The sequence below is a fragment of the Panthera uncia genome, assembly GCF_023721935.1.
Source record: "Panthera uncia isolate 11264 chromosome C1 unlocalized genomic scaffold, Puncia_PCG_1.0 HiC_scaffold_3, whole genome shotgun sequence".
NCBI classification, from domain to species: Eukaryota; Metazoa; Chordata; class Mammalia; order Carnivora; family Felidae; genus Panthera; species Panthera uncia.
Genome location: NW_026057584.1, coordinates 61,855,957 through 61,871,017, shown reverse-complemented (window position 1 = coordinate 61,871,017; position 15,061 = coordinate 61,855,957). Strand labels below are relative to the sequence as shown.

The following is a 15,061-nucleotide window of genomic DNA, read 5'->3' as shown; positions in this document are numbered from 1 at the left end:
CTTTTGCTTCTGGGTTTTTGAGTCATTGCTGACTTGATGTGTGTATGTCTTATTTTTGATACCATATTATTATGGATACTGTTATTATCTTGATACCATTATTATATATTATTTTTATTGAAAAATTTTTCTTATTTTTAATGTTTATTCATTTTAGAGACAGAGAGACCAAGTGTAAGCAGGGGAGGGGCAGAGAGAGAGGGAGACACACAATCTGAAGCAGGCTCCGAGCTGTCAGCACAGAGCCAGCCACGGGGCTCAAACCATGAACTGTGAGATCAAGACCTGAGCTGAAGTCGGACGCTTAACTGACTGAGCCACTCAGGTGCCCCTATAATATGTTATTTTTGATACCATTTTTTCCTGCCACTCTTCGATGCACTTTCTAAGCAAGCTATCTTCCAATCTTATTTCAGAACAATTGGACATTCCAGAATCAGTTGGTGATTCTATAGTAACACAAACTGTGTGTTCTGCAAAATGTCTCCTTGGAGAGAACAAATGTTACACTATATAATTCATGGGTTTAAAACCTTCATAGTGCCTTAGGATTTACCTCCATTAAAAGAGCAGCTCAAGGAAATTTAAAATTAATAGATGCTATCTGGTTTGCCTATTGTTATTTTTGAGGCCCGTTACAGAAGAGAAATTATGCAAATGGCTGTCAGGCTGCTGCTACTGCACTCACACTGGGAATGCATTATAATTTGTTTCTCAGAAACACTTATCTGGAGCAGATTGAGCTCTCAGCCATTTTCAGGGCCATGTCCCTTCCTGCAGATGCTCCACTTTGAACCAATAAGTATTGTTAGAGGGTTGAGGTAGGGGGGGGGAGGTGGGGAAGGAAGGGAGGAAAAATCACTAGGAAGGGTCCATAATTCCATAATCTGGAAGGGTCAGGGGCAAATTCCTGGTAAAGATGTTTTAGCCAGTCCTCCTGAGCAGGCTGTCAATGACCTTTGAGACTATATCCTGCTGACATTCTATATCCTCAGTCCAACTATATGATGCTATAATTACAGAAGATGCTGTATGTGAGCATCCATTATGTGCACTGTGGGTGATACAAGAACACAGAACACATTATCCTTATTCTTAAAATTCTTAATGACAGTAAATGGAAATACAAAAGGTTGCAATGAGTAGCAGAGGTGGGGTCTTCATTCTCTAAACCATGCTCTTATAGCTGCATATGTGAGTGCTGTTGTTGGCAGATTTCCTTCCTGCCTGTCTACACTAATCCTTTTCACTCCTTTCTCAGAATCATACCTAAATTTGCCTACTCCAGGAAGCACTCCCCCTGGAGTCTTGGTTCTGGGTTGAATGGACTCTTCCTCAGAAGTTATGGATGCAGCTAATCCAAAGTTATTTGGCTCTTGCTGTCTGCTGCTTTGCAAGATTCAGCTTATTTCACATGGGCTTTCATGCTCCCTCGGCTGACCAGAAAAGAAGCTCCCTGCAGGCAGGTGGGCCCTGCCTTCCAGTTCCTAGCTCCTCCTCTGTCCTCTTAGCCTGGTGCTCTGCACACAGGGCATGCAGCGCATGCTCCTGAATGCTGTTGAAAGTCACTTTTCTTTCCTTGGGAATTCAGGTCAGAAACTCATGGGTGCATCCCCTGGGTGCTTCTGCCACTTATAAAAGTGAACCTGCTACAGGCTTTCTTAGTCCTTGACTTAGAAGAAGATGGGTAGTTTGATTGTGCCATGTCTGAAATGAAGGGGCAATGCAACCTAAAAATTGGGGGAATATAAAATTAGAGCTATTACATGATGTGCACATGGGGCCTGGGATTCTGCTGCTTCTGCTGTTTTGATTCTGCTGCTTGTGCTGGTGGGAGACACTAAATAGATTAGGTTCGCTACCAATTAGCATCATGTTAATCTTGGCTGGCAGGGAAGCAAAGCCACCAAGGATTTGGTAGATTTATCAGTCCCTCCCCCAATAGCTGTCTGAGGCTAACACCACTTGGAACCTGGGTCAGAAGATAGTCCTCTGCTGACGATGTGTCATACATTCTGGTCCATGTGCTCCTCAAAGGCACCATTTTCTGGGCATGAAGTGTTCTGCTGCTTTTTGGAGGAGTAAGAATGCAATCTCGGATAAGCCGGATTCAGAAAATAGGTCATCGGTGTGAGTTGCAATTATTTTCCTTCCAGCTTTCTTTTCTGTGCTTGGTTTAGATCGCTTTTCTGCAAAGGGCAGGCGCAGCTGCCTTGACTGGTGTGCAATAGAGGTGGGTGACCACAGCCACTCTAGCCTCAGGCCCTTGTGAGGCACCACCCAGATTCCTAGGTCCACGCATGGCTAGCATCTGCCTTTTGTTGGGGCTGTTAAAGTCCCATTAAAGGAGTGAAAAAATACCCTCCTCGAGTATTGACTTTTCACACACACACACACACACACACACACACACAGCTTAGTTCATAGCCACTTGATTTGCCACCTGCAGTTTATAATAGAATGGGACGTGTGGGATTATAAACCACTTTATTCTGCACAGAATTTCTCAGCTTGAGGCCAAATTGAAGGGCATTAGTCATCAGTAATTTGCAGTTATTTTTAATGTATTTCACTCAGAGAGGTTTAAGGCAGCTAACGCTAAGATAAATTTCCCCATGCTTTGGTGAGGAAGTGAAAAATCTGATCATTTAGTTAATCGTTTGTCATAGCTGTGGTTATGTATTGTTCCTAAGTGAGTGCAACGTCCTGACTGATTTGTGATTTGGTAACATGACAATCTGAATGATAGTAGATAAATTCAATTATGCCACGATTCTTCCCTCTCTCCCCAATATTTGTATAGGTTTAAGGTTTAAAATTCATAATACATTAGAGAAGGGAAACTAGAGATGAACTCCGAGATCATGGGAATTACCAAGGGAGCCCTGGCCAATGCCAGTTCCTGCCCCGCCCCAAGATTCAGTGTCAGCAGCCTTGGGTTTGAGCAAGTACCCTGAGTGGTGCGTGGAGCAAACTTTGAGAAACAGTGATTAATTCAACCACCTCATTCTTCAGATGAGGAGGGAAGAACAAAGAACTGAAGAGATTTAAGATTTTGCCCAGGGGCCCCTGGGTGGCTCAGTCAATTAGGCCACTGACTCTTGATTTTGGCTCAGGTCACGATTTTGAGGTTAGTGAGATCGTGCCCTGAGTCAGGCTCTGTGCTGACAGCCTGGAGCTTGCTTGGATTCTCTCTCCCTTTCTCCCTGCCCCTCCCCCACGTGCACAAACACTCTAAATAAATTAATTAATTAAATAAACTTAAGAAAAAAATATTTTGCCCAGATCCCAGAAATATAAGGTCTCCTGCTTTCCAGTTCAGTGCACGCCTCACCAGCCAAGAGAGGAATCCCTTGCTTCCCCAGCTCTGGAATTAGCGTGGCACTGCGTGGTTCTCAGCCCCTTCCGCAGTAGCAGAGATCCGGTTCCCTTCACTGGCACGCGCAGGCGGGAGGGAGACCTTCCGGTGAGCATTGCCGCTGCTTCCCGGCCTCCGGGTCCTCCTCGTGGGAGGCCACCTGTAGGGTCCCTCGCTGCTCCCTCGCTCCAGCAGGGCCACCTGCCCAGTTGGAGGTCCAAGAGATTCAACAGCTCAGAAGGACGCAAACCAACTTTTTACTTTTTTTTTTTCCTGCTCCTTGTGACTCCCCAGGAAGGGCCCCGCTCTGCTCAGGGGCCCCTCACAAAGCTCACCTCCTTCCTCAGGCAGCGCCTCCTCACTCCTGTCCCAACCGCAACTTTTGTACCCTTGCCGGTGACGCCTCGGGGAACCCCAGCCCAATCCCGCACGCTCAGCCAGCCTCCTCGGGCTCCGCCGTGAGCATGGTGGTTCCAGAAGTTTCCTCGAAGGCCGAGGTACGCCAGCGGAGCCTTTAAAGGTGGGAAGGAGCTGGAGAATGTTTCCCACCCGGGAATAGCAAGGTGCCTGAGGTGGGAAGGAACGCGGAGCACTGGGCTGGCTGCAAGATGGCAGGTTGCGGGCGAGAGACGAGCAGAAGGTGTGGCCCCAAAGGGAGAGGGGCCTTTCTCGCCAGGGTGGGAGGAGACTGGATCCTGTTCTAGTTGCAATGGCATTTTATGCAACTTTGAAAAAAGAGCCCACTCGTAGCTGTGTGGAGAGCAGACTGTGGGGGGCAGGGGGCAGAACTGAGGCCGGGGACAGGAAGGGAGCCCGGGGCTGTGGGCCAGGGGAGACGAGAGTGGCCTGGACACCTGGAGGAGGTGGCGGGGCTGCAGGGAGCGCCCTGGTGGAGGTGCCTGGCCGAGGTGATGAGCGGTCAGTTTTCTCATTTGCCCAGAAGGCTCTGTGGGGGCCTGCGGTGGCCCTGGTGGTAGTGGTGGTGGTTGTGGCAGATATCCAGATTCAGGAATTTATTTTTAGAGTAGAGCTGACAGGACTTACTGATTGTCCGCAAGGAGTGCTAATTGATTACTTACATCACATGTGAAATAATTGGAACTTGTTAGGAAAAGAAATCTTGTAAATCTGAAAGATTTTCTTCCCATCCATACATAGCCTTAAAATGATCAAATCATATAGTTTTCCATTTTGATCCACGATGTAGCTTGTTGACTGTCTTAATCAGTTTGGGCGATTACAACAGTATATCATAGACTGGGTGGCATAGACAACAGATATTTATTTCTCATCGTTCTGAAGGCTGGGAAATCCAGATGGGGGTTCCAGAACAGCCGAGAGCCCAGGCCCTGGTCTGCTTTGTCCTCACATGGTGGGGATAGAGCAATCATCTCTCTAGTGTCTCTTTTTATAAGGGTATGAATGCCATTCATGAAGTCTCCACCCTCATGACCTAATCACTTCCCAAAGCCCTCACCTTGGAAGACCATCATACTGGGGGTTAGGGCTTCAATGTAGGAATTTTGGGATCATACCGATAGGTAAAAAGCTTTTATTTACCTGCCTAAAAATAGATTTCATTTTTGGAAGCAATTGTACTTTACAAAAACCGTGAGTAGCTGAAAAAGCATTAACAAATAGAATACATTCTGTAAAATCCTTGTGTTTACTGAGAAAAATAACTTCATTTTTCTCTGGTGAAATCCTATGCTTGAAGGTGGAAAGTCATTACTTATACCCCATGGATTGAATCAGTTGTAAATAAACAAATAGATACAAAAATAGTATCTATAGCAATTAGTGCTTAGAAGAAATAAACAGGATTATCTGAGAGAGAATAATAGGGGAAATTACATGGGGTGTTTTTAACTCATCTCTACCATTGTTTCTCAAAGTGGGTGTGGAGTTGAGTAGAGAATGTTAAAATTACTTGAAAGTCCTTGATAAAAATACAGATTCCTCCACCCACTATTGACTCAGAATTGCTGGGGAGTGGGCCCAGAATCTACATTTTCAGTAAGTTGCTGAGGGATTTTTATGAGTGTTGCTGGGTCCTCCCAAACTATCCCAGCCGTGGTTCCCAATTTAAGTCCTCCATTTTCCGGTCTCTCCTTTTGCTTCATCTGTCTGGCAAGCCTTCTGAGCATCTGTGTGTCCAGCTTCAGCTTCCTCTTGAAAGCCCAAGTCAGATGCCATCCCCAAATCCTCCTGGCTGGGTGGACCATCTCCCTCCCAATGTTAGTTGTCGTTAGTCTGTAGTCTACAACCTATAGTGTATACTTACTGCTGTGTAGTGATTTGTGTTTAAGCTGTATCCTTTCACTGTGTGAACCATATGCCCACTTAGGTCAGGACTGAGTCTGATTCATTATAAAGTCTTTCAGTGGCTTGCAAAGAGTGGGTGCTTGGCATACACTTTGTGGAATGTCTGGCTAAGCTCAAGCCTCACTCTCTGGACTGTGGACTTCTGCCACTTGACCCTGTTCTAAACGTCCCAATCATAGCAGGTCAACGCTGTGCTGAGATTGGACAGCCAGTTTTGTGTTCAAGTTCATCTTCTAAAATGAAGGTAACACTGAAGAGTGATAAGGGAGAGTGCAGTGATTTCTAGCCAGCTGCTGTGGATGCACCCTGGCAGCTTGTTTTAGAAAGGCTCCCAGTTGCAATATAATTGAATGAGGGCTCCCCACAACTGATGTATTCAACAAGACATCATAGGATAGGTGGAAAGAGGCTTCCCCAGCACTTTGTTCTGAAAAAACCAATCCATTGTGATCATACCTTCTGGAGATCCTTTTTTGTTGCAATAGCTTTGCTCTTAAGGGATCTTCAAGTGGCACCTCTTTCAGTCTACTATCTGTGTAGCCACCGAAGTAACCTGTTAAAACATGTCAGATCATGCCCTTCCTGCTCAGATCCCACAAATGGCTTTTGATCTCAGTCTAAGTAAAAGCCAGATCCTTACCTTACAGGGGCTGATAAAGACCTACGTGATTTATCTGCTTCTCCCTCACCCCATATCTCTCTGACTCCACCACCTACTTCTCTCCCTTCTCTTCTCTTATTCCAGTGTAGCCTGCAACTGGCTTCTCGCTATTCCTTGAATATGCTAAGTAAACTCCTGCCTCAGGGCCTTTGTACTTATTGTATCCTCTATCTGTAATAGTTGCCCCCCAGAGTTTTACTCTTCCATCTTTTTCCTGTCATTTCTCAAATGTATCCTGCTCAGTGAGTCTTCCTTGGTCTTGTTACCACCCTGCCTGTCACCCACTCTGACTTTCTGGTCACCTTTCCTACTTTATTTTTCTCATAGCGATTGATTACTACCTATCATCTATATATTATACTTATTTATCTTGTTGATTGTCTCTCTCCCCCTCCTAGAATATAAGCTCCATGAAGGCATTGTTTGGGTCTGGTTTTTTTTTTTTAATGTTTTTATTTATTTTTGAGAGACAGAGAGAGACAGAGCACTAGTTGGGGAGGGGAAGAGAGAGAGGGACACACAGAATCTGAAGCAAGCTTCAGGCTCTGAGCTGTCAGTACAGAATCCTACCCAGGGCTTGAACCCATGAACCGTGAGATCATGACCTGAGCTGAAGTCAGACGCTTAACTGACTGAGCCACCCAGGTGCCCCATGGTTGGTTTTGATCATTGTTGTATCTTCAACACCTAGAAACATGCCAGACACATAGCAGATGCTCATTAAACATTTCTTAAATCAATGAGGCAGAGTAGGGTAAAAAAAAAAAAAAATTAAATCCTGGCTTCTAGCTTAACTTCCTTAATCTTTCCATGCATCAGCTTTCTTATCTGTAAAATAGAAATAGTAATAGTTACTTCCTCATGGAGGTGTGGCATGTGGTATAATGTCCAACATTCAGTATTTACTCAGCAAATTCCCTATGATAGATACGGTTTTACAATGTTACGAAAAGGGTATCTAGTGGTGATATTCCTCTTTTCCAGCTAGCAGATTTTTCCACGATGTAATAATAAATAATGTATTTTGTGCTTCCTATTTGTTGAGACTACCACACAACTTTAAGAGGTGAGTGCTTTCATTATTTCCATTTTATGGATGAAGAGACAGAGGCACAGAAGGGTGAGCAATCCTCCCCTTGCCAGTATAGCTAGTAAGTGTAGAAGCTGGGATTTGATCAAGTTCAGGACTAGAGACCATATTCTTTACCTTATTTTTCATTGCTTCTCAGTATGTACATGAGTGGAAAAGAGAAGAAAAGGAGTCGTTGTCGGTTGACTTGTCTCCTCCATAGGAGCATGAGAGAGGTTCAAAGATAGATGGTGTTGGGTGTTCTTCTCACCTCTTTGGTGGAAGTAATTCTTTTGCTCCAGCCAGATCTTGTCAGGGCTCATTAATTCCCTCTCCAGCTGCCCATGGTCCCTTTGTCGTGCCTTCAATTAATCCTTACCTGGAAGCGGTGCCAGGGGATGTCTTTGGTTGTCACAATGGAAGGGGTATACAGTCTTTCCCACAATCCACACTCGACTAATCCAAGGCATGCACTTTCTTCAGGGGTCAGCTGAAGTCATTGCTTTGAGACTGCAAAATACAGCCTTCCATATTTAACTATACTCAACCTCTTCTTTTGTTTCACAAATGTCTGTTGAGCTGATATAAAAGTAGAGGGGACGCATATGAATTAGTCTCTCTGCCTTGTTTGGGACCTCATTTGGGATCTGAGGTTTATTCACAGACCGACACCACAAGGCAGCTTATCATATATGAATACTATAGAGTTTCAAAGGAAAAGGAGCTGCCTATTTGTGGAGGGATAAATGAACATGAGCTGGCTCTTGACAGGGTGGTAGGACTCCTGATTAATGGATATGGTGGGATGAGCATTCCTGGTGGTAGAAATCATTCAGACAAAATTACAGAGGTGCAGACATCCAAGGATGGTTTAGGAAATGGTGAGGGGTTTAGTTGAAATTCATCATAAGCTTGATACAGGGAAATAAGAGGAATTTTTAAATTTATTTTTTATTTTTTAGAGAGAGAGCATGTGAGTGGGGGAGAGGGGCAGATGGAGAGACAGGATCCCAGGCAGGCTCCATGCTCAGCACAGAGCCCGATGCAGGGCTGAATCCCACCACCCTAGGATTGTGACTTGAGCCGAAATCAACAGTTGGATGCTCAGCTGACTGAGGCACTCCGGTGCCCCTGAAAAGAGTTTTAAGATAAGATTGGAAGGCTGCATTTAGGTTATGGAGGTCTTAAATATGTGACTGAAGAATTTGGACTTTAATTTAGCAATAGGAGGCCATCACAGGTTACTTTTTTAAGTAAGGTTGTGACATGAATGAATCAATGGTTGTGTGTGTTTATTTGCAATTATATTTACAGTTAACAGTGGTTATTTCGAGTGTTGTAGCATTTTTCTTTGTTTATTTTTCTTCATTTCCTTACTGTTCTATGAAACTACAATGGTTTTTTAATTAAGAAAACCTCACTGGTTCTTTTTTTTTTTTTAATTTTTTTTTTTTAATGTTTATTTATTTTTGAGACAGAGACAGAGCATGAACGGGGGAGGGGCAGAGAGAGAGGGAGACACAGAATTGGAAGCAGGCTCCAGGCTCTGAGCCATCAGCCCAGAGCCCAATGCAGGGCTCAAACTCACGGACCGCGAGATCGTGACCTGAGCTGAAGTCGGACCCTTAACCGACTGAGCCACCCAGGCGCCCCAAGAAAACCTCACTGGTTCTTAAAGTTCTTTTTTTTATTTTATTTTATTTTTATTTTTTTATTTTTTATTTTTTATTTTTGGGTCAGAGAGAGACAGAGCATGAACGGGGGAGGGGCAGAGAGAGAGGGAGACACAGAATCGGAAACAGGCTCCAGGCTCCGAGCCATCAGCCCAGAGCCTGACGCGGGGCTCGAACTCATGGACCGCGAGATCGTGACCTGGCTGAAGTCGGACGCTTAACCGACTGCGCCATCCAGGCGCCCCTAAAGTTCTGATTTTTAATCTTGTATTCGACAAGCATTTATTGAACACTTATTATACAATGGACATTTGCCTGTGAGGCAGAAAAAAATGAGGAAGGCATGACACGTATTCTCTAGGAGCCCACTGGTGGAAAAGACCAACATGTGAACAGTGAATGTCAGGCAATGTGGTAACTGCTAGAAAAGAGTAGGTGATACATAAAGGAAAGGTCACCTCTAATGGGAAGATTAAGAAAAGCCTCCTAGAAGAGATGACATCCAAGCTGTGCTTGAATGTATTCTTTGTAGCCACGTGTAGATGGGTTCTGTTTGTTAAGCCAGTTCCTAAAAATGGGCCTAGTCTCTTACCAGCCTTTACCATTGTATCACACACTTGCTTATATGATAGTTTGGAATTATATTCTAGTTTGTTCAAGCTTATATGATATGTCTTTTCTTATTTGATGTGTCTCTGGGTGTTTATTATATTTAATATTTATGCAAATTCCCTCTGAGCTTCCACTGTTTACTTTTCTGATTGCTTTTTAAAAGCTATTCTCTAGTTTAAAAACATTCTTCTATGGTTTGTAGTTCATACAGGGTATATTATAACACTTAGACAAGTTATTCTGAATAACATACTCAGAAATGAAAATCTTAATCATAAATTTTCTCACAAGTCTAAAATGTTGCTGGACAAGTTTCTATTTAAATCATACTCGCTAGGCTTGACTGACTGCAGGAGTTCACAGGGTACATGCTTCAGATTGCTTCATTTTCAGCAAGGTAAGGCTGCACCTCCACTATAAAATAATACAAGATATTCAAAAAGGGTACAGGCCAGGCTTCTTTGGGGTTCTTAGGAATTAAAACCAGTTTATGCGGAGTTAGATTGGCTTGTGAGAAGAGAGAGCTTCTTAGAAGAATGTAGTAAGAAATTTCATGGATGTCTAAGGACAGACAAAGCTTAGCAGACCTCAGAGGGCCTGGGTGTAGAATTGGTAGGGAACCCACTTACCAATCCTCTTTTAAGCATGGTCCTTTTGGTTTCTTTCTTCTCTACTTTTTTGGTTTCTTTCTTCTCTACTTTCTTCTTCTCAATGTGGGTTTCTACTGCTTCACATGATTTCTGTTCTCCCACAATCTCAGCAGGCATCTGGGCCAGAATAATCTCCTTGTAGGGATCTCTTATTTGTTAAAAAAAATTATTTAGTTTTGAAAATAAAATAACATATGCACTAGCTCAAAAAATAACGAGTAGTATAGAAAGGTATAAATTTTCTCAAAATTATATTAATCTCTTCCCTTCCTGATAGCTCTTTCTAAAGTGTAAGAGTTTCTTTTGTAGTTTTCTGGAAAATTCAAACATAAAGATACACCCATATATAGATACACACACATAAACATACACATAAAGTAGCTGTAAGTATAAACACTTTTATTTACAGAAGTTACCATCTTTACATACTGTTCAATGCTTCTTAAAAAACATAATTGTTTATTTTGTTATTCTTTACATATTAATTAACACAAAACTCATTTCCTTCCTTTTAAATGATTATATGTAGTTATATGGTATTTCATTTTATGTAATTATTACGATTTATTGCATAGTCTCTTCATAATGATGGACCTTACAGTTGTGTCTAGTTCTACTAGGAACAGTGCTACAATGAACATCCTTGCATATTTATCTATTAGAAGTTTCATAGAGTTTTAGCTCTTTCATTTGTTCTATGATCAATTAAAGTTACTTTTTGTATGTGAGAGGAAGAGGTGGAGAAACCTCTTTTCTTTCTGTATATGGCTATACAGTTGTTTTAGCACTGTTTGTTGAAAAGCTTTCCTTTCTGATAATATATAATATGATTGATTTTAAAATACTGACCTTGTATCTTGTATTTTTAATAAACTCACTGATTAGTTCTACTAGCTTTATGTAAATGTCATCGTATTTTTTAGATAGATGAACATGTCATCTGCACATAAAGTCTATTTGGTTCTTCCTTTCTAATCTCCAATCTGGATGCTTTTAATTTCTTTTTCTTGCCTTATTGCACTGGCTCCCCCACAATATTGAATAGAACTAGGGAGAGCAGACATCCTTGCCTTCTTCCTGATCTTAAGGTGAAAGCATTCAGTTTTTTACAGTTCAGTGTGATGTTAACTCTAGGGTTTTTATAAATGCCTTTACCAAGTTGAAGAAATACCCTTATATTTCTAGTTTGCTGAGCATTAAATAAAATCCTGAATGGATATTGAAGTTTTTAAGTGCTTGTTCTGTATCTGTTGAGGTGATCACATGGTTTTTCTTTTTTAGTCTGTTCATATGATGTATCTAAGTGTTCTTCTCTGACTGAAATGAAATTTACAATTAAAAAGTACTTGAAAAGAAGTTTTATGTTGGATTGTACTCTGATCTGTATCTGTTGGGTTAACCATATTGATTGTATTATATATATTTCTTATTTTGTCTTCTGGTTTTGTTATGGGTGGCAATGTCTGTTACTATTACTGTGTTTTGTTGGTTTCTCCTAGAGGTTTAAGTTTTTATGAATTTTGACACTTTGTTTTTGGTGGTGAAAGATTTTATAACATGTGTAAGCACACTATTGATTTAAACTCTGGTGATTCTAATAATGTATAGAACATTTCCTAGTGCATAGTAATTGCTCAATTATTATTACTGAACGTACAAATAACCCTTTATGTTCTTTAATAGTTTTTCCCTTGAATTTGCTCTTTTCTGATATTAACATTATGATTTTTTTTCTTTTTTCTTACCATTTGACTGGTTTATCTTTGATATCCTTTTTACTTTTAACCTTTCTGAATTATAAAGAGTCTCATGGAGAGTTTATTTTAGATGTGGATCTCTACAGATTTGGTTTGTTCTGTATTTTGGCTTCATTGAGAAATCTTATATTTATTTATTATAGGATGCATGCTTCTTAATTTACATTATATTTTCTGTTTTTAATGACTCCCCATCCCTACCCCAGCCCCATCTCTTTTGCCATGGATTGTCTTTTCTTTGTATGTTTTTTTATGTGTCAGAAGAAGTAAGTGTACTTTTTATGATAATGTCAGAGATTTATAGTCTATTTTTTGGTCTTTTAAACTTCTTTTATACATTGACATAGGGGTTTTAAACTCTGTTTATCAATTTATCAATTATCTGTTGCCTACTGAGATGGGTAAGAAAATTAACACATATATTTTCTCCTTATTTTTGCTAATGTTGGTTAGCTTTATAATTTCAAGTAGTATCCTTAAGTATCAATTTCTTGCTTTATCATCTTTAGAAAGTAATGTGAGGAAATTCTACCGTTATTTTTCCCTCTACCTCCCCCCATACTGTTGAATTTGGTTTATTATTAGTTTTTATTGTTGAAATATATAACATTCTCGGTGTGAGGTAAATGTACATCATACTGTTGTTTAACCTTATTTCTAAATGTAAATAGGTTCAGACCTATCGGACTTTATACTAGAGCTCCACGTTTATCTCTTGGTTTGCTGGATTTGGCATTCAAGTCATTTTTTTTTTTTTAAGTGGGACTCACGGAGTCACTGAGCTGTTGCATGTCTGAAAATGTCTGTTGTCTTTATACTTGAACGACAAATTGGCTAAATATAAAAATATTTGTTCACACTTTTTTCTCCTTCAGAACTTTGTACGTATAGGTTACATATATTCTCATATTGAGTATTGAGTGGAGGGGAACCTAAGCTTTTGTTCTGTTGCTTTTTCTTTGTTTTGTGGTGTGTGTGTGTGTGTGTGTGTGTGTGTCTATATTGGTTCTGTGTACCTGAAAGATTCTCTCTCTGCTGTGATATTCAGTAGCTTTATCAGGAAATGTCTGTCTCTCTGAGACTTGTTCACCTTGTTCTCTGATGTAGGGGCACTCGCACTGGGCATTAGGTGCAATCATGGTTGATGGATATTGATTTTGCTCTTCTTTCTGAAATACTGTTTAAAGTGCTGTGCTAGGGTCATCCCACCTGGCAGGAGCCATCTTTTCTGCATATCTTTAGAAATGTAATTTGTTTTAGAATAGAACCTTGTTACTTCTTCTACTTCCTTTTATTGACCCACATAGCCTAGTTTTGAGTAATTATAGAATACTTTCTTAATAAATTCTTATTGAATATATAAGTGAATGAGCCTTGACTCATTTCCCTGCTGCTAATTCTCCCCCTCTGACTGTTTCTTTCTAAATTGGGAGTGTTGCTGAGGTTTTTCAGAATTTTGTCTGTTCACCGACTCCGAAACCCACCACACCTCTAGGGAAAGAGAGCCTGGTTGAGAACAGCAGTTGACTGTGGGATCTCCCATCTCTCACTCTCCCTGAATTCTGTTTTTCACATATTATGGCATGACATTGTGTCATTTCTTTTGTTTAATCGCTGCTAATGTATCTTTGCTGGATTTCAACATTTTGTTGTTAACATCGTTCATTCACTTAGTTTTAGAGAAAGTTGTTACCTGACTTCACTGTTGCACCTTACCCCAGAAGTCTTAAGGGTTTTCTAAACAGGTTTAGAACCTCAAAAGCAGAATTGAGTTTGTTATTTTTACTTATATTTGTTGTAGAACCTAATCTAGGGCTTGCATACAATTAGCGTTTAAAAACTCCATACAGAATACACAGTGATAAATTTCATGGTAATTTTGTCTAATCTATGACCTGTTGTTGAAAGAAAGGGAGATGGTGTACAATCGCCTTGGAATCACCAGGTCTAGTTTTTTTGATTAATCCAAATTAGTCCAAAGAATTGACAGGCAAAGCACAAAGAAAGAAAGAGCAGTGGGACAGGGAAGAAAAAGCCACACTTCAGAATGAGGATGTTTAGTGCTCACTTCAACCCTGGAAGAATTGAGCTCATCTGTTTGTTTTTGACCCCATGTCGATGTCAGCTCTTAGAGCCTCTGAAAAGACACAGGTGAATGAACAGGGAATTTTCCAAGAGCATTTTCCTCCCTTGGATTAGTATTACTTTTTCCTTCTTCACTAAACACATCCGTTTTAAGGGCACCAGGTGAGATTTGTTGCTTGGATTCTCTTTCTTGCCAAAGTCAAAGCTCACCATGGACTATTCTTTATTTTTCTTCTAGGCCCTTCACCAGTGGCATAGGGACTGCCCACCCAGCTGGTTAGTGTGTGTTTCTCTCTTCTTTTATGTGACTCTGTGTTTATAGCCTTGGGCAGATTCAGCTTCATGCCATGGGGCAGTTTCTTTCTCAGGGACAAGATGAAAAAGATTATAGATCTTTGTGGTGATGAGTCTTTTTGTTCATTTCAGCGTCTGTAAATTGATGTTCTTTTTCTTTTCTTCCTTCAAGAAGAAAGAACAGGAGTTGGATGGACAGAGGAAGGTCACTTGCCTTCTTCTGCCTATTGATTTTCTTGTGCTGTTCAGCAGTTCACTAGTTCCTCCTAACTATAGTTCTGTATTTAGCGGCAGTTTGGGCTGGGACATCAGCCACAGAGGGGCATTGCCTGTGCCTCAGTCAGCTAGAGGTGGATTGGGAAGGTGACTTTCTGACAGTATGAATGTGGGTGCTTTAGAATCAAATGCTGGTGTGTATTTTTGTTGGTTAAAAATTTACTGTTTCTTACATGAGTAAAGTGCTAGCCTTCATGAGACTTTGAGACTTTAGAATATCATGGAGAGTGGTGGTGGAGAAACTCTTTAGGGAGGTAGATTTGACCAAGTGTATAAATTCCAGAATGTACACTGACATACA

General features: G+C 41.0%; 1 protein-coding gene across 1 annotated transcript in view; it reads left to right on the top strand.

Annotated features, from left to right (window-relative positions):
* Positions 1-2,053: 2,053 nt before the first annotated feature.
* MYO3B (myosin IIIB) overlaps positions 2,054-15,061 on the top strand; it is a 407,188-nt gene continuing 394,180 nt past the window's right edge. The window contains exon 1 of the mRNA XM_049616047.1: positions 2,054-2,130. Within this exon, the coding sequence (XP_049472004.1) occupies positions 2,054-2,130 (77 nt within the window). The remainder of the gene's footprint in view (positions 2,131-15,061) is intronic.